The 26,962-nt window shown below is 37.7% G+C and overlaps 2 protein-coding genes and 1 non-coding gene across 12 annotated transcripts in view; 2 read left to right on the top strand and 1 right to left on the bottom strand.

The window, feature by feature from the left end:
- PARP14 (poly(ADP-ribose) polymerase family member 14) overlaps positions 1-14,704 on the top strand; it is a 60,273-nt gene extending 45,569 nt beyond the window's left edge. For both annotated transcript variants that reach the window (XM_012476219.2, XM_012476220.2), the window contains exons 16-17: positions 12,574-12,748; positions 13,038-14,704. In XM_012476219.2, the coding sequence (XP_012331642.2) occupies positions 12,574-12,748; positions 13,038-13,327 (465 nt within the window). In that variant the 3' untranslated portion in view covers positions 13,328-14,704. The remainder of the gene's footprint in view (positions 1-12,573; positions 12,749-13,037) is intronic.
- Positions 14,705-17,867: 3,163 nt separating this feature from the next.
- HSPBAP1 (HSPB1 associated protein 1) overlaps positions 17,868-26,962 on the bottom strand; it is a 54,963-nt gene continuing 45,868 nt past the window's right edge. For all 9 annotated transcript variants that reach the window (XM_021673975.2, XM_021673976.2, XM_021673969.2 and 6 more), the window contains 2 exons: positions 18,587-18,697; positions 17,868-18,491 (listed from right to left, as the gene is read on the bottom strand). In XM_021673975.2, coding sequence (XP_021529650.2) covers positions 17,961-18,491; positions 18,587-18,697 — 642 coding nt within the window. In that variant the 3' untranslated portion in view covers positions 17,868-17,960. The remainder of the gene's footprint in view (positions 18,492-18,586; positions 18,698-26,962) is intronic.
- On the top strand, positions 25,539-25,639 carry LOC135270488 (small nucleolar RNA U13). The gene has a single exon (XR_010338660.1). It is a non-coding gene; the product is annotated as a small nucleolar RNA U13 (small nucleolar RNA).

The following is a 26,962-nucleotide window of genomic DNA, read 5'->3' as shown; positions in this document are numbered from 1 at the left end:
AACTCATCCTTTTTTATGGCTGCAGAGTATTCCATGGTGTATATGTGCCACATTTTCTTTATCCAGTTTATCATTGATGGACATTTGGGTTGGTTCTAAGTGTTTGCTATTGTGAACAGTGCCACAATAAACATACATGTGCACATGTCTTTATAATAGAATGATTTATAATCCTTTGGGTATATACCCAGTAATGGGATTGCTGGGTCAAATGGTATTTCTATTTCTAGATCCCTGAGGAATCTTTTAATTATCGAAGATATTCTGTTTCTCTTCCAAACTCCTAATTCTAGCTTTATCCACACAACTTATGCTTACAGGGTCTTTTGTTTCTGTACCTCACCAGGGAATATTTTTACCGTTTTTGGTTTCAACTTAGTTCAATGTTGATAATGCCCAAATCAACATTACCAACCTGGGTCTTTGACTCAAGTTCTAGAACATACTCCCAGTGGCCTAAAAAATCTCTACTTGAGGCTGGGCATGGTGGCTCACACCTGTAATCCCAGCATTTTGGGAGGCTGAGGTGGGTAGATCATGAGGTCAGGAATTCAAGACCAGCCTGGCCAAGATGGTGAAACCCTGTCTCTACTAAAACTACAAAACTTGGCTGGGCATGGTGGCAGGTGCCTGTAATCCAACTACTTGGGAGGTTGAGGCAGAAAAATTGCTTGAACCTGGGTGGCAGAGGTTGCAGTGAGTTGAGATTGCGCCACTACACTCCAGCCTAGGTGACAGAGTGAAACTGTCTCAAAAAAAAAAAAAAAAAAAAAAAAATCTCCACTTGAATATCTAACTGAAAAATCAGCTTCTCTAAAATCTAATTCATCATATGTAAGTAATTCTCTTTCCCTTTTCTTCATTTCTGTTTTTGGTTCTACCACTTTCTGAGTAAAGCCAGAGATCTTTGATCCACAATAACAAGTCTTCCAGTAAGACCTGTATTTTCTTCTCTTTGCAAACTTTTTCTTACTCTCTATTTGAGCTGCCAACACTCTGTTTTTCATGCAGTTAAGCACATAATAATTCAAAAAGACTCAAAGTGCCCTACAAAGATATAGACCATACCTTCAGATAAAGTAAATAGACAACGAAAAATGGATAAAGACAAAAGAATGGCAGGAAAAATAAGATAATACAGAGGTACTGCTAGTTCACAAAAATGTTCACAAATTGTCCCTGAGCTTCCTAGTAGAAAAAGCAAGAAATAAACATTCAGCTACAAGACTCATAATGTCCATAAATCAGAAAAGCCATTTGATAAGGAGGCTCACAGCTCTTCACAATACTGAGACTGACTCCTGAGAGATTTCTCTTGTGGATCAAGTACTGGAGAATATCTTAAACATCATCCTCACAATAAATTCAACATCAACTTTTATACAACTGCTTTTTAAAATGTAAAACTGGTTGAACAAAACCGATGCCTGATTGAATAAGAATTCTATGAGGCACCAAGACAGTGTGATTCAAGTACGCAGCTCTATGATGGTCTATTTCTGAGATAACAAGTAAGTCTCACTCCAAGTACCAATTACTACTAACTGGTAGTGGCTGACTGGCACATTGTGATGAGATGCCAAGTTCACATTGAGCAGGAATGAATGAATGTTCTGGTTGGCCAGCAATATCCCCAGCAGGCCCTGTGGATGCCTGCTGTGTATTGGCAGACCCTGGTCAAAGAATTGATTTCAACACTTTTTTGCAGTGAAACCCTTTTTTTCAATAAAATCTTAGGTGAAGTCCCAGTGTATGAACCCAATAAAAGCAGAGGTAGGTAGTACTTAAGGCGCCTCCATGAGGACCCTAGAATTGTGAAAATAACATGAAAAATGGGTGATCTGTCATCCTTCATGACTATTACGTCTTATGATCAAGATTTTTAATATCCATAAATCTTCCACTTAGATTCAACAATTTTGCCACTTTTGCTTTCTCTCCCTGTTTTTGATGAAGCATTTGAAAGTAAGTTGCAGACATCATGATACTCCTATGTTAGCAAGTTCTCCTAATTAGAGACATTCTCCTAAATTATGACAATGCTAATACTCCATATAAAAAACTTAATATTAATTCAGTAATATCCAATACACAGTCCATATTCTGATTTCTCCAATTGTTAAAAAAAATCTCTTATAACTCCCCCTGTCCCACCCCAGTCTGAGTTCACACATTGTTTGGTCAATATGTCTCCTTTGTGTCTTCTAATATAGAATAGTACTCCTGCATTAAAAAAAATTATTTTTCATGACACTGAATTTTTTAGAGTTTATGCCAATTCTGTTGTAGAATGTATCACATTCTGTATCTGTCATGCCTTGATTTTTGTGGAAGAATACATGCCAGTTTTATAGATTCTAGATTTGTCTGATTCTTGATAATATCATTTATTTCTCTATCCTCTTTATTTCTGAAAAGCTGAGTTAGGTTGAAAGGTTTGAGTAAATTCAGATAAATATTTTTTTGCAAGAATGCTTTGTAGGTGATGCATCATATAAGGAACTCAGATGTTAAGGCTATCCCACTATTAATGATGCTAAGTTTGATCACTAGTTAAGTTGGTGACCACCATGTTTCTCCACTGGAATCTGTAGTTCTGTCGGATTATACTTTTTCAGCATATGAGTATCCTGTTCCCCAACAACCTTGTACTGACTGCTTTTCACTTCCTTTGTTGATCCTTCCCTGAATCCATCATTGCACTGGAGGTTGCAGGATGGTGATCTTCTAATTCTGTCATTCCTTCTATATATACATTATTTGATATTTTTAAAAGAACAAGTATTCTTTTTTCCTGATTTTGAGAAAAATCAATGTTATATTTAATTACATTGACTATTCTGTTAGATGTACAAATTATCCTACATTTGGCTGGCAGGAAGTTGGCTCCCATGCCTTTTAATGACACCATTAATCTTTGAGCATTTCTTTACTTTTTGCCACAAGATTTGTCTTGCTTACCCTGTACTTTTCTTGTCTCATGCCTGGAATCAGAAATTTTTCTAAGAAGTCCTGTTACCCTTTAGTGGGGAATGGTAGTGAGAAACCAAGAGTTGTATGTTCTGTGTGCTCACTGCTATTGAGATGTTGTTGCTTCCAGGGTCTTTTGTGGCTAGAGCTAAGAAAATCATAAACTCGTATTTATGTTTTCTTTTTTTTTGAGATGAGGTTTTGCTTTGTCATCCCAGATGGAGTCTATTGCTGTGATCATAGCTTACTGCAGCCTCCAACTCCTGGGCTCAAGCAATCCTCCCCTGTCAGACTCCAGAGTGGCTGGGGCTACAGGCATGTGCCACCACACCTAATTTTTTTTTTTTTGTAGAGATGGAGTCTGTGTTGTCCAGGCTGGTCTCAAACTTTTGACTTCAAAAGAGCTGGGATCCACCCACCTCAGTCTCCCAAAGTGCTGGGAATATAACTGTGAGCCCCAGCACACAGCCATATTCATGTTTTCAATTAAAATTTAATGTTTAAATTTTTTTCTTAATATCTTAATATTTTACATCATTTTGTATACAATAGAAATTTTGACTCTTATTAATAGTACATTCTTGCTTTATCATATAGAATACATATAATTGTTTCAAAATTATCATATCAAAATTATTAGCATATTAAAAGTACCAGCTTTGTTTTTTGTTAGCATGTTATGGTATATCTTTTTTCATTCTTTTAATCTTTTAATAACTGTATATTTAAGATGTGTCTTTTGGTAGCAGCATATACTTAAGTTTTGCTTTACATCATCCAGCCTGACAATCTTTATCTTTTAATTGGAGTACTTAATCTTATATACTATATTTACTGATATATTTGGGTTTAAATGCACCATATTAATCTCTGTTTTCTATTTATCATAACTATTCTTTGTTCTTTTTTATCTTTTCCTGCTTTCTTTTGGATTATTTCTATTATTTATTTTTACCCCTATTATGTTGTTAGTTATACATTCTTTGATAATTCTTTCATTGCTTACCCTAGAGATTATAACATGCATCCTTGACTTACTAAACTGTAATGTAAATTAGTATATTCATCATTCCCTAGATGATGCAATGACATTTGAATAATTTAAGCCTCATTTATCTCTCTTCTGCTTTGTGTGTATGTATGTGTGTGTGTGTGTTTTTTTTTTTTTTTTTTTTGGAACCCTGTGGCCGTGGAGACATCTACCTCTGGAAAAATTCTTTGCAGCACACAAAGTTGTCATAGTTGCTGCTGGACACTGTACTGAATAAAAAAACAGAGTTGACTTCAGCTCCTTTGTGGACATAGAAGATGTCTAAGAATGAGGGTAATGAGGAAAGCTGCTGCCACAGGGGGCATTTAGAGTTTAAGTCCTTCTGGGACTTCTTTTTTTGTTGTTTTTGCATTTTAGGTTTGGGGTACATGTGAAGAACATGCAAGATTGTTGCATAGGTACACACATGGCAGTGTGATTTGCTGCCTTCCTCCCCATCACCTATATCTGGCATTTCTCCCCATGCTATTTCTCCCCAACTCCCCAGCCCCCACTGTCCCTCCCCTAATTCCCCCCACAGACCCCAGTGTGTGATGCTCCCCTCCCTGTGTCCATATGTTCTCATTGTTCAACACCCGCCTGTGAGTGAGAACACATGGTGTTTGATTTTCTGTTGTTGTGTCAGTTTGCTGAGAATGATGGTTTCCAGGTTCATCCATGTCCCTACAAAGGACACAAACTCATCGATTTTGATGGCTGAATAATATTCCATGGTGTATATGTGCCACATTTTCCCTGTCCAGTCTATCATCGATGGGCATTTGGGTTGGTTCCAGGTCTTTGCTATTGTAAACTGTGCTGCAGTGAACATTCGTGTGCATGTGTCCTTATAATAGAACAATTTATAATCCTTTGGATATATACCCAGTAATAGGATTGCTGGGTCAAATGGAATTTCCATTTCTAGGTCCTTGAGGAATTGCCACACTGTCTTCCACAATGGTTGAACTAATTTACACTCCTACCAACAGTGTAAAAGTGTTCCTATTTCTCCACATCCTCTCCAGCATCTGTTGTCTCCAGATTTTTTAATGATCACCATTCTAACTGGCGTGAGATGGTATCTCAATGTGGTTTTGATTTGCATTTCTCTAATGACCAGTGATGATGAGCATTTTTGCATATGTTTGTTGGCCTCATGTATGTCTTCTTTTGTAAAATGTCTGTTCATATCCTTCACCCACTTTTGAATGGGCTTGTTTTTTTCTTGTAAATCGGTTTTAGTTCTTTGTAGATTCTGGATATTAGCCCTTTGTCCAATCGGTAGACTGCAAAAATTTTTTCCCATTCTGTTGGTTGCCGATTGACTCTAATGACTGTTTGTTTTACCGTGCAGAAGCTGTGGAGTTTGATTAAGTCCCATTTGTCTTATTTTGGCTTTTGTTGCCAATGCTTTTGGTGTTTTGGTCATGAAGTCCTTGCCTATGCCTATGTCCTGAATGGTTTTGCCTAGATTTTCTTCTAAGGTTTTCATGGTGTTAGGTCTTATGTTTAAGTCTTTAATCCATCTGGAGTTAATTTTAGTGTAAGGTGTCAGGAAGGGGTCCAGTTTCTGCTTTCTGCACATGGCTAGCCAGTTTTCCCAACACCATTTGTTAAACAGGGAATCCTTTCCCCATTGCTTGTTTTTGTGAGGTTTGTCAAAGATCGGATGGTTGTAGATGTGTTGTGTTGCCTCCGAGGCCTCTGTTCTGTTCCATTGGTCTATAATTCTGTTTTGGTACCAGTACCATGCTGTTTTGATTACTGTAGCCTTGTAGTATAGTTTGAAGTCAGGTAGTGTGATGCCTCCAGCTTTGTTCTTTTTGCTTAGAACTGACTTGGCTATGCGGGCTCTCTTTTGGTTCCATATGAAGTTTAAGGTGGTTTTTTTCCAGTTCTGTGAAGAAGGTCATTGGTAGCTTGATGGGGATAGCATTGATTTTGTAAATTACTTTGGGCGGTATGGCCATTTTCACGATATTGATTCTTCCTAACCATGAACATGGAATGTTTCTCCATCTGTTTGTGTCCTCTCTTATTTCGTTGAGCAATGGTTTGTAGTTCCCCTTGAAGAGGTCCTTTACGTTCCTTGTTAGTTGTGTTCCCAGGTATTTTATTCTCTTTGTAGCAATCGTGAATGGCAGTTCATTCTTGATTTGGCTCTCTTTAAGTCTGTTATTGGTGTATAGGAATGCTTGTGATTTTTGCATATTGATTTTGTATCCTGAGACTTTGCTGAAGTTGCTTATCAGTTTCAAGAGCTTTTGGGCTGAGACGATGGGGTCTTCTAGATATACAGTCATGTCGTCTGCAAATAGAGATAATTTGATTTCCTCCTTTCCTATTTGAATACCCTTTATTTCTTTTTCTTGCCTGATTGCTGTGGCTAGAACTTCCAGTGCTATATCGAATAGGAGTGGTGAGAGAGGGCATCCTTGTCTAGTGCCAGATTTCAAAGGGAATGCTTCCAGTTTTTGCCCATTCAGTATGATATTGGCTGTGGGTTTCTCATAAATAGCTTTTATTATTTTGAGATATGTTCCATCAATACCTAGTTTATTGAGGATTTTTTAGCATAAAGGCTGTTGAATTTTGTCAAAGGCCTTCTCTGCATCAATTGATATAATTATGTGGTTTTTGTCTTTGGTTCTGTTTATGTGTTGAATTATGTTTATAGACTTGCGTGTGTTGAGCCAGCCTTGCATCCCTGGGATGAATCCTACTTGATCATGGTGGATAAGCTTTTTGATGTGCTGTTGCAGTCAGCTTGCCAGTATTTTATTGAAGATTTTTGCATCTATGTTCATCATGGATATTGGCCTGAAGTTTTCTTTTCTTGCTGAGTCTCTGCCGGGTTTTGGTATCAGGATGATGTTGGTCTCATAAAATGATTTGGGAAGGATTCCCTCTTTTTGGATTATTTGGAATAGTTTCAGAAGGAATGGTACCAGCTCCTCTTTGTATGTCTGGTAGAATTCAGCTGTGAACCCATCTGGACCTGGGCTTTTTATGGGTGGTAGGCTCTTAATTGCTGCCTCAACTTCAGACCTTGTTATTGGTCTATTTAGGGTTTCGATTTCTTCCTGCTTTAGGCTTGGGAGGATGCAAGTGTCCAGGAATTTATCCATTTCTTCCAGGTTTACTAGTTTATGTGCATAGAGATGTTTGTAATAATCTCTGATGATGGTTTGTATTTCTGTGGAATCTGTGGTGATATCCCCTTTATCGTTTTTTATTGCATATATTTGATTATTCTTTTTTTACTCTGGCTAGTGGTCTATTTTGTTGATCTTTTTGAAAAACCAGCTCCTGCATTTATTGATTTTTTGAAGGGTTTTTTTTGTGTGTCTCTATCTCCTTCAGTTCTACTCTGATCTTAGTTATTTCTTGTCTTCTCCTAGGTTTTGAATTTTTTTGATCTTGCTTCTGTAGCTCTTTCAATTTTGACAATAGGGTGTCAATTGTAGATCTCTCCTTGCTTCTCATGTGGGCATTTATTGCTATATATTTTCCTCTAGAGACTGCTTTAAATGTGTCCCAGAGATTCTGGTATGTTGTGTCTTCATTCTCGTTGGTTTCAAAGAACATCTTTATTTCTGCCTTCATTTCGTTGTTTATCCAGTCAACATGCAAGAGCCAGTTGTTCAGTTTCCATGAAGCTGTGCAGTTCTGAGTTAGTTTCTGAATTCTGAGTTCTAACTTGATTGCACTGTGGTCTGAGAGACTGTTTGTTATGATTTCCATTCTTTTGCATTTGCCAAGGAGTGATTTACTTCCAATTATGAGGTCAATTTTAGAGTAGGTGATGTGGTGCTGAGAAGAATGTATATTCTGTGGATTTGGGGTGGAGAGTTCTGTAAATGTCTTTTAGGTTTGCTTGTTCCAGGTCTGAGTTCAAGTCCTGGATATCCTTGTTAATTTTCTGTGTCATTGATCTGTCTAATATTGACAATGGGGTGTTAAAGTCTCCCACTATTTGTGTGTGGGAGTCTGAATCTCTTTGTAAGTCATTAAGAACTTGCCTTATGTATCTGGGTGCTCCTGTATTGGGTGCATATATATTTAGGATCGTTAGCTCTTCTTGTTGCATTTATCCTTTTACCATTATGTAATGTCCTTCTTTGTCTCTTTTGATCTTTGTTGGTTTAAAGTATATTTTATCAGAGATGAGAATTGCAACTCCTGCTTGTTTTTGCTCTCCATTTGCTTGGTAAATCTTCCTCCATCCCTTTATTTTGAGCTTTTGTGTATCCTTGCATGTGAGATGGATTTCCTGGATACAGCACACCAATGGGTTTTGGCTTTCTATCCAATTTGTCAGTCTGTGTCTTTTGATTGGGGCATTTAGTCCATTTACATTTAGGGTTAATAACGTTATGTGTGAATTGGATCCTGCTATTTTGATGCTAGCTGGCTGTTTTGCCCATTAGTTGATGCAGTTTCTTCATTGTGTTGATTGTTGTGCTGGTACTGGTTGTTCCTTTCTATGTTTAGTGCCTCTTTCAGGAGCTCTTGTAAAGCAGGCCTGGTGGTGATGAAATCTCTGAGTACTTGCTTGTTCTTAAAGGATTTTATTTTTCCTTCACTTATGAAGCTTAGTTTGGCTGGATATGAAATTCTGGGTTGAAAGTTCTTTTCTTTAAGGATGTTGAATATTGGCCCGGACTCTCTTCTGGCTTGTAGGGTTTCTGCTCAGAGATCAGCTGTGAGTCTGATGGGCTTCCCTTTGTGGGTAACCCGACCTTTCTCTCTGGCTGCCCTTAGTATTTTCTCCTTCATTTCAACCCTAGTGAATCTGACGATTATGTGCCTTGGGGTTTCTCTTCTTGAGGAATATCTTTGTGGTGTTCTCTGTATTTCCTGGACTTGAATATTGGCCTGCCTTGCTAGGTTGGGGAAGTTTTCCTGCATAATATCCTGAAGAGTATTTTCCAGTTTGGATTCATTGTCTCCGTCACATTCAGGTACACCTATCAAACGTAGATTAGGTCTTTTCACATAGTCCCATATTTCTTGGAGACTTGGTTCATTCCTTTTTACCCTTTTTTCTCTAATCTTGCTTTCTCGTTTTATTTCATTGAGTTGATCTTTGACCTCTGATATTATTTTTCTGCTTGATCAATTTGGCTGTTGAAACTTGCTTATGCTTTGTGAAGTTCTCGTGTTGTGTTTTTCAGTTCTATCAATTCACTTATATTCCTCTCTAAGTTGTCTATTCTCATTAGCATCTCATCAAATCTTTTTTCAACGTTCTTGGTTTCTTTGCATTGGGTTAGAACATGTTCTTTTAGCTCACAGAAGTTTTTTACTACCCACCTTCTGAAGGCTGATTCTGTCAATTCATCACACTCATTCTCCATCCAGCCTTGTTCCCTTGCTGTTGAGGAGTTGTGGTCCCTTGTAGGAAGAGAGGCGTTCTGGTTTTTGGTGTTTTCATCCTTTTTGCGCTGGTTTCTTCCCATCTTTGTGGATTTATCCACCTGTTGTCTTTGTAGTTGTTGACTTTCAGATCGGGTCTCTGAGTGGACATCCAGTTTGTTGATGATGAAGTTATTTCTTTCTGTTTCTTCGTTTTCCTTCTAACAGTCTGGCCCCTCTGCTGTAGGACTGCTGAAGTCCTCTCCAGGCCCTGCTTGCCTGGGGATCACCTGCAGCAGCTGCAGAACAGTAAGGGTTGCTGCCAGTTTCTTCTTCTGCTATCTTTGTCGCAGAAAGATACCCGCCAAATGTCAGTCTGAGCTCTCCTTTATGAGGTGACTCTGGATATACGGGGGTCAGGGAGCTGCTGGAGGAGGCAGTGTGTCCTTTATAGGAGCCCAAGTGCTCAGCTGTGAGCTCCATTGTTCATTCAGAGCTACTGGGCAGGTACGTTTAAGTCTGCTGCAGCAGAACTCATAAACCCCATTTTTTTCCCCCCCAGGTGCTCTGTCCCAGGGAGTTAGGGCTTTATTTATGAGTTTCCATTGTGTTGCTGGCTTTTTTCAGGGCTGCCCTGCCCAGCGAGTAGGCAGCCTATTCACTGTCTGCCTGCACAGGCTTTGCTGAGCTGCTGTGGGCTCTGCCCAGCTGCCATGTGAACTTCCCTGCAGTCCTGTTTATATGGGTGTAGTTAGAACTGCCTCGGCAATGGTGGTCCACCTCTGTAATGGTGGACTCTCTCTGTAATGGCGGGTTGCCTCGGCAATGGCTGGCTGCCTCTGCAATGGCGGACCACCTCCGTAGTGGTGGAGTGCCTCGGTAATGGCGGACACCCCTCCCCACAGAGCTAGACCTTCCCGGGGTCAGCTGTGCTTGTTGTGAAACTCTCAACCCAGAGCATTTCCAATTGCTGTTTTTTTGTGGGGGTGGGACCAGCCAAGCCTGATTACCTGGCTCCCTGCCTCACAGCCTTTTTTCTAGTTGAACAGTTGACTCTCTCCCAGGTGTTCCAGTTGCCTGTTGAAAAGGCGCCAGGATCCATGTGATTTCCCATGCAGCAACCCATTGCACTGGCTGAAACAGCCGCGCTGAGATTTGTGACGCTTTTTTGCCTGGGAATCTCCTGGCCTGCTTCCCTGTTTCAGCCCCCTTTTTAATCAGATGAATGGGCGACTCTGCCTTCCTGGAGCTCCAATCACCAGCCAAAAGGGCGCCTAGACCTGTGTATTTTGTAAGAAGAACTGCCACCCTGGGGCACCAGCAAAACAGCCGCACCGGCCAAACCAGATGCGCTGGTGACCTGTGGTGCTCCTCCACCTGGGAATCTCCTGGTCTGTGGGCAATAAAAATCCATCTGGAAATGCAGCGTCCACTCACCCTCTGTGCTTTCACTGGGAGCTGCGATCCTCGGCTGCTCCTAATCGGCCATCTTGGATCCCTCAGTCTGTGTTACTTTTAATGCACATTTTAATTGTATTTATATTTGAAACTCAATGAAACATTTTTAATTTGTGTATATTTATTTACATGTGCCAAAATATTTACCTTTACTTCCAGTGTCCTTCAATCCTTCCTATATTTCCATGCTTCCATCTGGGATAATTTTTCATCTAGATTTAGTATTTCTTCCAATGCAGATCTGGTAGTGATGAATTCTCTCAGTTTTTATTTATCTGAAAATTTCTTTATTTTTCTTTCATTTTTTGAAGGATATTTTGCTGGGTATAGAATTTTGTATTGGCAATTATTTTTTCATCACTTTGAAGAAATTATTGTTTTCTGATTTTACTGTTTTACTGTACTTCCCTTCTCTCTGGAATCTTAGCTCATCAATTCCTTGTTGCCTTGAAATAGACTTTTTTCCCCCTCTAGCTCTTCTGGTAGTTGTCAGTGAGAGGTTGGTCTGATAAAAGTAATCTACCCTGGCTAGACATCTGCTGTTAATAATAAACCTACTAAATAAAGTTTAAGATTTATTTGCAGTTTTTTTACCTTAGAATTTATCCCATGAGAAATATAGAATCAGATTATTCAAAAATTACTTGATGTAATTGTTTTTAAAATTTAAAGGGTAAGATACAACCTTTTTAAATTTAAGAATCAAAAGACTAAGAAATTTAGAATTATGTCAAAACTCAAAAAATGCTGAAGCCTTTAAAAATGAGTAAGATAAAATTTAAAGTAAATGAAATAAAATAGTGTAGGCATTTTCAAGATTAGAAATTTAGCTGTAAAGAATACGAAGGAAAAATAATTTTAAAACCATAAACAAGATCAACAACATATATGCTAATGCTGAGACTTTGAATTAAGAGTGCAAATTGTGTCTTAATTAAAAATAGAAAACCCAAAACAGGGAAAATAAAACAAAAAAACAGATGATGGCAGATAAAAATATTAGGCCTGAGAGTTCTCCAAAATGGAAAAGATTCTGACAACATGGACAACATGGAACCTTTACCTTGTGCCTTTCCATGAGGTACTTTGGCCACCTTTACCCACCCTTCACTCTTCCCAGGACAACCTTATGAAACTGCTACTAATTGGTGATTAGGGGAGTTTAGAGGCAGATCTGCAACCAAGGACCCAAGTAATTTCCTCCAGCCCTGGAGGCCACTGCCCAAACAGTATGATCAAAGCATAGCTACTTTAGTCTACAACATTCAAGATTCATGCTCTACTCTTCCAACTGGACCAGAGATTAATTTTTATTAGTTAATTTCATTCTTGCCTAGACACTCTGCTAGTACACACCTAGGTCAACTAATATCCCAGAGGAATTGAGGTGGTGAAAGGCAAAGTGCAAAGTGAGGTGGACAGCAACAGGAGCAATCATTAGAATACATGTAAAAATCAGGAGTTGCAGAGGCCGGGTCAGTGGAATTCATGTTATGAGTACTTAAAATCCTAAACCTTGTTTGCTCTCATATAGTATATAAAAATGTTAAATATTAAGCCAACATTCTTCCCACTGCCTGTTTTTATGAAACACTGGATCTAAAAATATTTCTGAATGCAGAAAGCTGCCATCTGGCATTGGATTTGCTGTTTAGTATGCTTTTATTTATGAAACATAGTGATCATGTTTCATTTGCTATATATTGGCAAGTGCTCCTGGAGCTGGCAGAATATTGTTGTTTATGAATTTGCAGATTGAAAGGATTCAGAATCCAGATCTCTGGAATAGCTACCAGGCAAAGAAAAACACCATGGATGCCAAGAATGGCCAGACACTAAATGAGAAGCAACTCTTCCATGGGACAGATGCTAACTCCGTGCCACAAGTCAATCGACATGGCTTTAACCGCAGCTATGCTGGAAAGAATGGTAAGGAAGCGAGTAATCTGACTGCTCCAAATGAGGCATCAGTCATGAGAGCCCGAGGTGCCTAGGACCATGTGGATTCACTGTGGTCCCCCATCATTGGTGGCCATGTTGCAGCCTGAGTTTCAGGGACTGACTGGCCCTTCAAGGTAGAAAAATTGATGATTAAAAGTGAAAAGCACACATAAAAAATTTAGAGAGGCTTTAGAAATAACATTATTTAACAGATTGGGCCAACATATCAAATTTTACATTAAACTGAAATCCTTAAAAATGGTTTTTCTCTTTGCAGCTGCGGCATTTGGAAAGGGTACCTATTTTGCTGTCAATGCCAGTTATTCTGCCAATGATACGTACTCCAAGCCAGACGGAAATGGGAGAAAGCATATGTATTATGTGCGAGTACTCACTGGAATCTATACATGTGGACATCACGCATTAATTGTGCCTCCTTCAAAGGATGCTCGAAACCCCACTGACCTATATGACACTGTTACAGATAATGTGCAACATCCTACTTTATTTGTGGTATTTTATGACTACCAAGCATACCCAGAATACCTTATTACTTTTAGAAAATAACATTTCGGTATCCTTCCCACAAAAGATTATCCATTTGTGCATATCTAGTTGTAAAACAAGTTTTAGCTTTTTTTAAATTCCTCTTAACAGATTTTTCTAATATCAAAGGATCATTCTTTGTCACCGAAGTCAGTATTCTTCAGCTTCTCTTTCATAATGGAAATGAACTTTTCTTGAGAGCTAATAATGTGGAGTATTTAAATGAGATAATGCAGTTGCAACCGTGTGTCCACAAGTATGGACATCAAATCTGTGGGAAAAGAACAGGTTTGTATTTTCGGGAAGGTGAGAATAACAGTCTTATAGATAGAGGGCATAGCTAAGCACTGCAGGAGACATCTGACCCCACGTCAGGATGCCATAGTGCTGTTGGGAGCACAGTATACCAAGTGGGTAGGGCTTCTGTCTGCCCTGGGGGCAGGGATGGTGTCTTATTCATACTTTTTTCCTTGGGATGAAGTCTGTGCCTGATATACAATGGATACTCCATAAATATTTGATAAACCAATTAAGAATGATGAAAACCCTATTAAGACTCCTATCCAAAGTAGGAGCTATATTTAACATTCTTGAATTAGTCACTTTACCTCATATTGAACAGATTCCATGACAGGAACTTCATTCTTCACAATCTAGCCAGTTACATGTGGGACAGCTCTGGCCAGGGCTTAGGACTGCAGTGCACTTGTGCCCTGCACAATCCAGGAGCTCTGATGTGGCTGTGGTCGAGGGGAATCCTGCCCCGTGGAGTTGTGCAGCATTGTCCTGGCTCCAATTGCCAGAAGGCCCTTTTTAATGGTGAACCAAGATGTGCCTTTTTATTTTATTTTTTTTATGGAGTTTCACTCTTGTTGCCCAGGCTGGAATGCAATGGCCCGAGCTTGGCTCACCTCAACCTCCGCCTCCCCGCAACCTCCACCTCCTGGGTTCAAATGATTGTTTTGCCTCAGCCTGCCAAATAGCTGGGATTACAGGCGCACCACCATGCCTGGCTAATTTTGTATTTTTAGTAGAGATGGGGTTTTTCTACGTTTGCCGGGCTGGTCTCAAACTCCCGACCTCAGGTGATCCACCCGCCTAAGCCTCCCAAAATGTTGGAATTACAGGTGTGAGCCACTGCGCCCAGCCAATGTGCCTTCTTATAATGTCTATTCATTAGTCTTTGTTCTGCCCAGTGAAAACAATGAGATAACGCCTGCTACACATCTTCATTGTGAAATCCTTCCCCTTTGCTGATATTAAACGAACTCTAAGATTATTAAATAGTATCTTTTCCTTGACAGCCTACCTTTTGATGATTTTAAAGCCTTATGTATAAATATACCTTTCAGCATGTCAAAGACTTAACTCTAGCTGAATTAAATGTTTTGTCTCAAAGCACCTTGTAATCAATATCCTGAAAATGTCCATACTGCCCAAAGTAATTTACAGATTCAGTGCTATCCCCATCAAGCTACCAATGACCTTCTTCATAGAACTGGAAAAAACCACCTTAAACTTCATATGGAACCAAAAGAGAGCCCGCATAGCCAATTCTAAGCAAAAAGAACAAAGCTGGAGGCATCAAGCTACTGGACTTCAAAATATACTACAAGGCTACAGTAATCAAAACAGCATGGTACTGGTACCAAAACAGAATTATAGACCAATGGAACAGAACAGAGGCCTCAGAGGCAACACCACACATCTACAACCATCCGATCTTTGACAAACATCACAAAAACAAGAAATGGGGAAAGGATTCCCTGTTTAATAAATGGTGTTGGGAAAACTGGCTAGCCATGTGCAGAAAGCAGAAACTGGACCCTTCCTGACACCTTACACTAAAACTAACTCCAGATGGATTAAAGACTTAAACATAAGACCTAACACCATAAAAACCCTAGAAGAAAATCTAGGCAAAACCATTCAGGACATAGGTGTAGGCAAGGACTTCATGACCAAAACACCAAAAGCATTGGCAACAAAAGCCAAAATAGACAAATGGGACCTAATCAAACTCCACAGCTTCTGCACGGCAAAAGAAACAGTCATTAAAGTCAATCGGCAACCAACAGAATGGGAAAAAATTTTTGCAATCTACACATTGGACAAAGGGTTAATATCCAGAATCTACAAAGAACTAAAACAGATTTACAAAAACAAGCCCATTCAAAAGTGGGTGAAGGATATGTACAGACATTTTACAAAAGAAGACATACATGAGGCCAACAAACATATGCAAAAATGCTCATCATCACTGGTCATTAGAGAAATGCAAATCAAAACTACATTGAGATACCATCTCACGCCAGTTAGAATGGCGATCATTAAAAAATCTGGAGACAAAAGATGCTGGAGAGGACATGGAGAAACAGGAACACTTTTACACTGTTGGTGGGAGTGTAAATTAGTTCAACCATTGTGGAAGACAGTGTGGTGATTCCTCAAGGACCTAGAAATAGAAATTCCATTTGACCCAGCAATCTCATTACTGGGTATATATCCAAAGGATTATAAATCGTTCTATTATAAGGACACATGCACACGAATGTTCACTGCGGCACTGTTTACAATAGCAGAGACTTGGAACCAACCCAAATGCCCATCGATGATAGACTGGACAGGGAAAATGTGGCACATATACACCATGGAATACTATGCAGCCATAAAAAAAACGATGAGTTCATGTCCTTTGTAGGGACATGGATGAACCTGGAAACCATCATTCTCAGCAAACTGACACAACAACAGAAAATCAAACACCATGTGTTCTCACTCACAGGCGGGTGTTGAACAATGAGAACACATGGACACAGAGAGGGGAGCATCACACACTGGGGTCTGTAGGGGGGAAATAGGGGAGGGACAGCAGGGGTGGGGAGTTGGGGAGAGATAGCATGGGGAGAAATGCTAGATATAGGTGATGGGGAGGAAGGCAGCAAATCACACTGCCATGTGTGTACCTATGCAACAATCTTGCATGTTCTTCACATGTACCCCAAAATCTAAAATGCAAAAAAAATCCTACACACACACACAAAACACCTTGTAAACTTTCCTGACCCCAACCTACACTAAAAAATAAATTTTATATTGAGCCCAATACATACACAGACATAACTAAAAAATTTTATGATCTACTTACCTTAAAATAATATTTCATAAAAGGTTTCCTGAAATAATACAGTATTCCAGTTCACTGAAATTATTCTATTCCATTTTTTAAAAAAATGCTGGTCTCACCCACTACACTGATTTTATAACTAATAGGTCACTATCTGCAGTTTGAAAAAGTGAGCAAAGGAGTAGCAAGCATCAAAAGTAGACTCTCTGCAGTAAAAGATATCTATTTCTGCAATAGGAATATACCAAGAATAACAGCTACCTTACCTTTGACCGTAACATTCTCTGTCCCAACGTATTTGATGAGGTATTGTCAATAAGTTCTCATTTTTATTATTCAGTCAGTCAAATATTTATTAAGCACCTACTAGATGCTGGGAACTCATTGTGGCTCTCCAAATAACAGCAATAATCAAAGTCCCTACCCTTAAGGAGTTACATTCTGATTGGGAGAGATAGACAGTAATGAAATTCATAGATAAATACATAGTGGTCAGATGGTGGTAAGTGCCACAGAAGGGCTCTTATCAGACCTTTCATTCCCTGGGCTTGCTTACATAACAACACCCTCCTTTCTTCTTTGAAAACACATACTTTCTTTGGATTTACTGATGCTCTTACCTCAAGGACAGTAGGATAGGCAGTAATCAGTTCATCTCAAAGGTGACTTTGCGTATCTTTTCTGTTTTGTATTTGTTCAGGCATGGTTACTCAGATCAATATGCTTTTCTAATTTCTAAATTCCTTCTTAGTAATGCTAATTAATTATCCCTGGAACTTGCAAATGTAATGAGGGTGGGAACAATTTCACTGAGCTAAACCTTTAGTCACTGTTTGAGATACCTTTTCAGTCCCAGGACTGGTGTTCCTAGATGTCTGAGTTCCTGCCTAAAGAGGCCTCATACTGGACCCCCAACTACTTTTCTCCTGATTGGATCCTGCTCTGAATGACAGGAGTTAACCATGAGAATTCTGCAGCTGTTAGAAGTGAGATCACCTCAGAGCAAGGCTAGACTCCAAACCCAGTAGATGCATTACACTAAAGGTTGGCAAAGTTTTTCTTTTCTATAAAGGGACAGATAGTCTATACTTCTAGCTTTCTGGGCCAGATACTCTGTCACTACTCAATACTGCCATCGTAATCCTGAAGCCACCATAGACAATATGTAAATGAATGGCATGCCATGTTCCAGTAAAATTTTATCTGCAAAAGTAAGCAGCAGGCTGGCCCCCTGAGGCTGATGGAGAGATTACTTCCTGCTGGAGATACTTGGGACTTACATTTGAGACAGGCTGAAAGGATGGCATGAGGGAGGAAAAAAGGCTTACAAATAAAGAATAGCCAGTTTGGCCAAAGAGGAATGTGCATGAAAGGCGGTGGCAACAGACTGAATTGTAATTCGGTAAGGATAAATACATTTACAAACACGCAAACTGAACTTTTGCTGGTTCATCTTTATTTTACGATCCTACTAATTAAAAATAGATATTTTAAAAATGTTATTTTAAAAGTCGTCTTCCACTAGAATCATAAACTTCTTTGTATCAAAAGTTGTGCCACTATCCTGGTTACTTGTGGATTCACCAAGCAGTCCAGCAAGTCATCTGTAGAAATGAATGTCTGAGAAGGAACCGTAGTAGTATTTGAGACAATCTCTTCCTCAACTGCATTTTCACTGTTGCTCATTATTTGTTGTCTCTTGGCACAACGCAGTTTTCCAAAGTGTTCTCCATCCTCGTCAACAGAGTCTTTCCCATCACTTTCAAACATGCCTCCTCTTTCTGAAGGTGGTTCTTCGGACCTCTGTGCTACAGGGACCAGATCTGGCCCAAAGTGACTTGATGCCTCTGGTTTGCCAATTCCTGTGGTTAAGTTCTGGCTACCTGTTTGGCCCACCTCCACATGGTCGCATACATTGAATACTTCCTTTTTCATGCGGTCTCCATCTGTTCTCAGCGCTTGGATTTCTACTACCTTAGATGTTCTGAAACGATCAAAAAATGCAGAAACAGCTGCATTTAAGTAGCAACAGTTCACTTCATGGGATGTTTCCTCAACCTAAGGGAAAAGAAAAACGCTTTAAAATGGTTACATACATTTAGTTACACTGGAAAAGAAATGTCCTAGTCAGGGCTGAACCAGAAGCCGCCTACCTCAGTAGGGTTTAACCAGGCTCTTGTATTTTGTGGATTTTCTGCAGTTTTCAGGGCACACACAAGCATACGGGTGATTGCTTCTTCTACCCGGGCTAGGTGATCCTCTTCCTTAATTAAAAAACATATATATTAACTTCGATTAAGTCTCAGAGAATAAAGTCTCTTTTAATTTCATCTTCTGTTCTCTCATTAATATAAACTTTGTTATAGAAGGAATGAATATGCTATTGATAGAACCACAATTTTTGTGTATTTACTATCACCTGCCATCTAGAAGAGTTGCAGAGTATTTCACCAGTCAAATTTAAGTATGTATTCTGTTTATAAGACATGGCCTTAAGTATGAATCACCTTATGATGTTTTCTCCAATCTTTTCCATTATTTTACATGTTTAAAGTTTTTTTTTTTTAAAGTACTACATACAGAGGAATAATCCCTATAGAGTTTGATAAGCAAATTATTTGAGATATGGAAGAAAAATTACAATAAACATGCTTGGCTACAAGAATGAGATGGCTAGTCACCTAAACTTGGCTTTCTTAAGATAGAATAAGTATAAGGTATAGCATTAATGAGAAACTACATTAAAATCAACAACTGCTGTTTATCAAAAAATACCATGAAGAAAAAAACAAACTAGATGCCTGTAACATATGTAACTGATAAAAGATTAATATGTAGAATAAAGAACCTACACATACCAATAAGAGAAACAAGCAAATGTTTAAAAATGGGCAAGAGACACAAAGACAAGCATTTTTAAAAGGAGCAATCAGATGACTAATAAACGTAAGAAGATATGTTTAGCCTCCAGTGAAGTGCAAATGGAGAAACCCATGAGATTTCTCTCAAAAGGGGCCTGATAATTCCAAGTGGGACACTGAGAGACAAAACTCTTATATACTAATGGGAGAACAAACTGATAGAGACATTTGGAAAATATGGGTGCATTATCTGGTAAACTTGAATACCGCATACCCTAAGGACCAGCAATACCATTCCTAGATTTACACACAGTCTAGAGAAACTCTTGCACATATGTGCCAGGAAACATGTATGAGAATATTCTGTTTATAGAAGCAAAAAACTGAACACTGAATCATTCACCAACAGAACAATGAATAATGGATAAATTATTATAATAAATACAAATTATTGATATAGATCCATAATACAGTAATAGTAATTAAAATAGTAACAATGAATAAATTTTAATAATGAATAAATTATGGGGCACCTTAACACAATATTCTATCACAGAGAAAATGAATGAACAGCTTACGTGTGACAACACAAATGAATCTTAGAGATATAATATTGAATTTAAAAAGGCAAATCTCCATAATGAGACACCACTTCACACCAGGATAGCTCTAATAAAAACAGACAGACATGACAAAAAATGAGACATTAACAAGTGTTGGTGAGGATGCAGAGAAATCAGAATCTTCATACGTTGCTGGTGGGAATGTAAATGGTACTTCAGAAACCTGGGAGTTCCTCAAAAGGTTAAACACAAAGTTGCCATATGTAACAATTAATTTTGAGTCAAGTGGGCTAGACTACAGTGCCCAGTTGTTTTGTCAAACAATAATCTAGGTGTTGCTGTGGAGATACCTTGACACATGTTATTAGCATTTACAATCAACTGACTTTATGTAAAGGAGATTATGCTCAACAATTTTCATGGTCCTCATCCAATTAGTTGAAGGCCTTAAGAGCAAAAACTGAGATTTCTTAGAGAAAAAATTCTGCCTCAAGACTATAATAGAAGTCCTATGTGAGTTTCCAGGCTGTCGGCCTGCCCTACAAATTTCAGATATGCCAGCCCCCACCATCAAGTAAGCCCATTCCTTAAAGTAAATCTCAATCTCTTGTTCTCTATATAGACATTTCTATCTACTTATTAGCTAGATATCTACATTTATATACACGTAGATATCATGTAAAGATATCTATCTATAAACTCACAGGAATCGAATTGCTGGATCATATGGTATGTCAGAGTTCCTCATAGAAACAGAACTAACAGAAAATATAGCCAGATAACCAGATACAGATATAACATATACCATTAGATTCATTATATACCATAAGATTCAGCCATGCAGTAGCATGCATCAGTATTTCTTTCCTTATGATAGCTGAAAAATATTCCATTGTACACATATAGCACATTTTGTTTATCCACTCATCAGGTGATTGATATATGATTTGTGTCCACTTTGTGCTATTATGAATACTACTACTGTGAACATTCATGTAGAAGTTTTTGTGTGGACATATATTTTCATTTTTTCTTGGGTCTACACCTAAGAATGGAATTGCTGGTTCATATGGTATGTCAGTCAAGGTTCTCCAAAGAAAGAGAACCAATAGAAAAAAAATACATATGTGTATATGTGTACAGAGACAGACAGACGGATAGATGGACAGATAATGTGACAAAACTTTTTTGTCTAAGCAAGAGAATAAGGATAGTGAACGGAACAGACAGGGAAGGGATCGGGAAGAACACAGAACAGATGCAAGTTACTAATAAAATTCTAAGCTAGGCATGATGGCTCATGCCTGTAATCCCACAACTTTTGGAGGCCAAAGTGGAAGAACTGCTTGAGGTCAAGAGTTTGACACTGCAGTGAGCTATGACTGCACCACTGCACTCCAGCCTGGGCAACAGAGTGAGCTCCATCTCCAAAAAATAAAATAAATTCTAGTTTTGGAGTCAGGTAATGAGTTTACTGGTGCTCATTGTATTATTATCCTTTATATCTTACAAATATGTTATATATTCTTTCATATGTATAACAAAAGAAAGATGCTGAGAATGAGAAAAAAGCTTAAAAATTAACAAAATATTTTCTAACAATGTTTAGAAAAAGTACTAATAAATACATTTCAATACTTAAATAAGGAGGTGAAAAAGATGCAAAGGCACCAACTGAGAAGAAATGAATGCTGCACCACTTGAGCAGAGCTAAAATCTCTACTCTTTTCCAAATACGTGATTCATGAAAGCAATATCAGAACCTGGAGTTAACTTGAGTATATAAGTATGGTAGACTCTAAAACCCAAGAGCTTTTTTGGAGCTAAATTTGGCAAAAAGAAGGAATTATTGTGAAATGTTGAAGAGACAATGATAAAAGCAACATATGACAGAGAAAGATATGATTATTTAACTACAATTGTGCATTCCAGTTTTTCAATAAAGAATGAATGGTCTTCAAATGGAATTATACAGAAAGATGTTGAAGAAGGAACTGGAGGTCTGGTTTGGTGAAGGACAGAAATCATCCACTTAAAATCAGCATGAAGTTCTTAGCTACCATACTTCTAAGTACTACCTTGGAGTCTGTTTATACTCAATGATACTCAATCCTTTGAAAAATTCTAGAAAAGATGACTAAATCATATATAATTAGCCTTTTAAAACACTGTGGTGAAATCTTTCATGTTATTGAGGCCATGTAAATTCAAATCTAAATAAAATATGAACAACAGTATTGTATAGTAAATTTAAAGATAGTACATCACAACCAAGTGGTATTTGTTCCAGCAATTAAGGATGAATCAATATTAGGCAATCAATTGATATTACTTATTGCAATACCAGATATTTGCTAAAGAAGAATATTATGTAATCATCTCTATCAATTCAACAAAATTCAATACCTTTTCCTGATTTTAAAAAACCACAAAAAAGTAATGAAATAGAAACTGATGGATATTTAATGTGATAAAACACATTAATGTTTTTTATACATTAATGTTTTATACATTAACGTTTTATAGAACTAAGACCCAAATCTAGCATTTCAGAGTCAGGAACAAGACAAGGATGCCCACTATCTCCACTATTATTAATGAATTGGATGTATTAGCCAATGTAATCAGACCAAATCTCCACCTCCGCCCCACAATTACAGGCAAACAAATTAGAAAGGAAGAAGAAAAACTATCTTAATTTTCAGGTAATCTGAGAGATATCTGAAAACCCAAGAAAGTCAATTAAAAACTACCACAAAATAAAATAATCCAAATTAACACAAAAATCAATAGCTATCATATTCACTAATAACATCCAGTTAGAAGATAGAATGGAAGAGAAGGCCTTACCCTGGCAGCAAAACATATGAAATATGGCAGTCCTCCCTTATCTGCAGTTTCGCTTTCCACGGTTTTAGTTACCCGTGGGCAATCTCAGTCAGAAAATATTAAACTAAAAATTCCAGAAATAAACAATTTATAAGCTTTAAATTACACGTAGTTCTGAGTAGTGTGATGAAAGCTCTCACCATTCCACTCCACACTGTACATACTACCTGCCTCTGAGTCACTTAGTACCTAGCTCAGCATCAGATCGTTGTGTATTTGCAATGCTTGTATTCAAGGAACCCTTATTTTACTAATAATAGCCTCCAAGTACAAGAGTTGTGAGGCTGGCAATCTGGATATGCCAAAGACAAGTTGTAAAGTACTTTCTTTAAGTGAAAAGGGAAAGTTCTCGACTTAATAAGGAGAGAAAAAACCAGCATGCTGAGGTTACTAAGATCTATGCTTATAAGAACAAATCTTCTATCTATGAAATTGTGAAGGGAAAAAAAAATCATGCTAGTTTTGCTATCACGCCTCAAACTGCAAAGCTGCAGCCACAGTGCATGATAAGTGCTTAGTTAAGATGCATAAGTTTGCATCTTAGTTAAGACATTACATTTATAGGTGGAAGGCATGAACAGAAAAGTGTTGACTGATCATAGTAGGGTTTGGTAATATTCAGGGTTTCAGTAATCCACTGGGGATCTTGGAATATATCCCTCAAGGATAAGGAGATACTACTGTGCTTAGGAATAAACGTTTAAAAGAAATGTGCAAAGCTTATGTAAGGAAAACTTTAAAACACAGTTGTAAAAACAAAAACAATAAATGGACTTGGACATATGGAAAGGCATCTAATTTGCGGACAGGATAATTCAACATCATAAAGCTCATATAAAATATAATATGGATCAGATAAAAACATCAAAAGGTTTTTTTTTTCCTGAAGCTAGACAAGCTGATTTTAAAGAACACACAAAAAACAGAGGCAAGAATAGCCAGGAAAACCCTTAAAAGAAAAGCAATGACAGAAGTTAATAATCTCTCTAAATAAATAGGCAGAAAGGGGCCGGGCCCAGTGGCTCACACTTGTAATCCCAGCATTTTGGGAGGCCGAGGTGGGTGGATCACCTCAGGCCAGGAGTTTGAGATCAGCCTGGCCAACATGACTAAAACCCATTTCTACTAAAAATAACAAAAAATTAGCTGGGCATGGTGGCAGGTGCCTGTAATCCCAGCTACTCAGGAGGCTGAGGCAGGAGAATCGCTTGAACCCAAGAGGTGGAGGTTGCAGTGAGTCGAGATCATGCCATTGCACTCCAGCCTGGAAAACAAGAGCAAAACTCTGTCTAAAAAAAAAAAAGAAAAAAAAAAAGGCAGAAAGACCAATGGACAAAATAGACTCACATGTGTTCAGATATCTAGTATATGATTAAACAGACATTTCAAATCATTAAGGGAAAACAGATTGTAAAATAAATGATGGTGCTGACAATCCTATTACCATTTAGGAAAAGATAAAATTAGATCTCAACCTTATACTGTATCCCAGTGAAAAATCTCCAAATGGATAAGAGATCTAAATGCACAAAACATGAAACAATCTAAATTCTAACATCAAACATTGGTGAATTCCTTTATGACATGGAAAACATCATATGACCTTGGTTTCTAATTATGACTCAAAAACAATAAAGTTCAACAACAGATTTCACTGGTAAGGCTATGGAGGCAACACGCACTTTCATATACTACTAATGGAAATGCAAAACAGCACAATCACAATGAAGCTGAATCTGGCAAAACCTAACAAAATTAAAGATGCATTTACCCTATGACTTGGCGAATCCAGTGTTAAGATCTCCCCCAAAGACACACTTCAATAAATATAAAACAACATACGCACAAGGTTATTCAGTGGCATTATTTGTAATTTTTTAAGATTGGAAACAACCCAAACATCTATCCATAAAGAAACTAATGAACAGTAGGGTACTCATATAATGGGGCATTAGACAGTGGCTGAAGAAAAAAATGTGAATATTTCTCTAGACTATTATGTAGTGAAATTCAGGATATTATTGTTGAAGAAAGAAAGGTGTGGAACACTATGGTTTATTACTTTCTGTGGAATAAAGGATATAAAATAAAAAATATATGAATAAATAAAGATGAATTATATGCCTATGTACTTTGTAAATGTGACTATATACTTATTTATATATATAAATATATGTATTCATTTACTTATATATATATATCGAGATGTATATGTTTAAAAGAAACACTGGAATGATAAACTAGAAAGGAACAAAAATGGATCTCTATAAAGGCTGGGAAAAATGGGAGTGGATGGAACAGGGATGAAAGGCAGATTTCCCTGAGTATAACTTTTAATATAGTTTTGACAAGTTAAATGTTCTAGATATTTGAAATATTAAATTAGATAAAAATTGTCAAAAAGTAAGTAAATCCTAAAATTGAAAACAAACTGAAACAAATGAACTTAACTAAATATCCAATTAGTAAAATAACCATAAAAGAAAAGAATTCCTTCACAATGACACCTGAATAAAGGACTTTGTATCTATCCTCTTAGTGACAGATACAGTCTAATAATACAAAGAATTGCAAAGAAATCTTAATTTTTACTTGCAAGCTTTAGGGCTAGTAGTAATATTACTATTTGAATTTTAGAAATGTAAATCTGACACCTAAAAAAATATATTGCTGGATATAGCAAACAAATAAGTATATTACTGTTTTTAAGGATGCGGATTTTCAGTGTAAGAGAAGAGATAAAAATACAGAAACAAATAAGAAAAAATTCTATTATGTTAAACTTGAATTAGATCCTCTTACAGTTCATAAGTCTGATGACTGGGTGTCATGCTCATGTGTGAGACATGCCTCCCTTAAGGTTTGTTATCATGTCAGCACATTATTGCCTATATATATTTCTTAAATACATGAATTAGAAATATATCAATATTCATCTATGTATGTATGTATGTATCTGTCTATCTATCTATCCATCTATCTACCATCTATCTATCTATGCATCTATCTCTCTCACATTCTAGCTATGTCGCTGAAAGAGCCTAGAAACAGTGTCACCCAGGAGCAATGAACAGCTTTAAAGCTGAGATCTGTTTCTAAATACCACTCCCTACAAACAGAACTGTCGCTACCTGGAGAAACGACTGACTTCAAGTTTCGGACACTAAAGGAAAAAGGGTATCCTGGGATATCTTCCTGTACCAGAAAGCCAGGATACATTCAAAGTCTAATTAATGGGGACATGTCAAAAGGGCACAGGCCAGCTAGAAGTTTCACTAAAAGGACAGAGAAGATCCAAATTTAAAATTATTTTGTCAAGCTGGAATGTTTAACCAAACTAACACGTTGAAAATAGGGAAAACTGTGAAGTACTGGATTTAGAATTAAAATCAGCTTTATAGGTACAGGATAGGATTCAACCTGCCTGACAGAAGATCATGTGGAAAAAAGCACAGATATTTTAGAGTTGAATATGAAACTAAAGTGAGATTAGATTACTAAAAAAACTAATCAAATATTACAAGCAGCACTGGAGATATTCAGGATTGAGATCATGTGGGGGTAGAAATCTTATACTCTACCAAATAAGGCCCACTGATACTCCGTTTTAGGTGCTATATATTAAGAGAAGTATTCTTGACATTTGAAAAGTAGAAGTGCTATATATTAAGAGAACTATTCTTGAAGTATTTAAGTAGAAATTGTTATGAGGAGGAGGGAGAGCTATTGCTAACCAAGGTAACTGTCTTAAAGCTTATCTTAAAGCCGTCTGATTCCAAAGTCTGTGGCCAAAATGGTAGAGTCTAAGGAAAAAAAAAAAAGTCACATAAAAACACTCCATTAAAGAAAGTAAAGGGTTTTGAGCTTAGAAGAAGAAAAGATTACAGAAACACTTGGAGGTATCTTCAAATATTTAAAAAAGATGACAGCTCCACTCTTTAACAAGTGAACTTCCTTGGGAGATAAAACACCTGTCAGGGCTATTGTAAATGTGACTGTGGCATTGGGAATGGAAGTTCTCCATGGATTCTACCTTGACATCTGCTGCAACTCCAGTTCAGCATGCTACAGGCAGAAGTTCTGTGATGCTACTGATCTCCTGCCATACCTCACGCCTAAGACTAAAGGGCTACACCTCTTCTCTAAGCCCATACAATATAGCTTTCTGTTATATAATGTATAGGAAAGTGGCATTATAGCTTTCTGTTACAATATT

Source organism: Aotus nancymaae, unplaced genomic scaffold (genome assembly GCF_030222135.1).
Source record: "Aotus nancymaae isolate 86718 unplaced genomic scaffold, 86718_ANA_hifiasm-v0.15.2.pri h1tg000062l, whole genome shotgun sequence".
Classification (NCBI taxonomy): Eukaryota; Metazoa; Chordata; class Mammalia; order Primates; family Aotidae; genus Aotus; species Aotus nancymaae.
The sequence above is the reverse complement of the archived record's forward strand: the minus strand, read 5'-3'. Positions and strand labels throughout refer to the sequence as shown.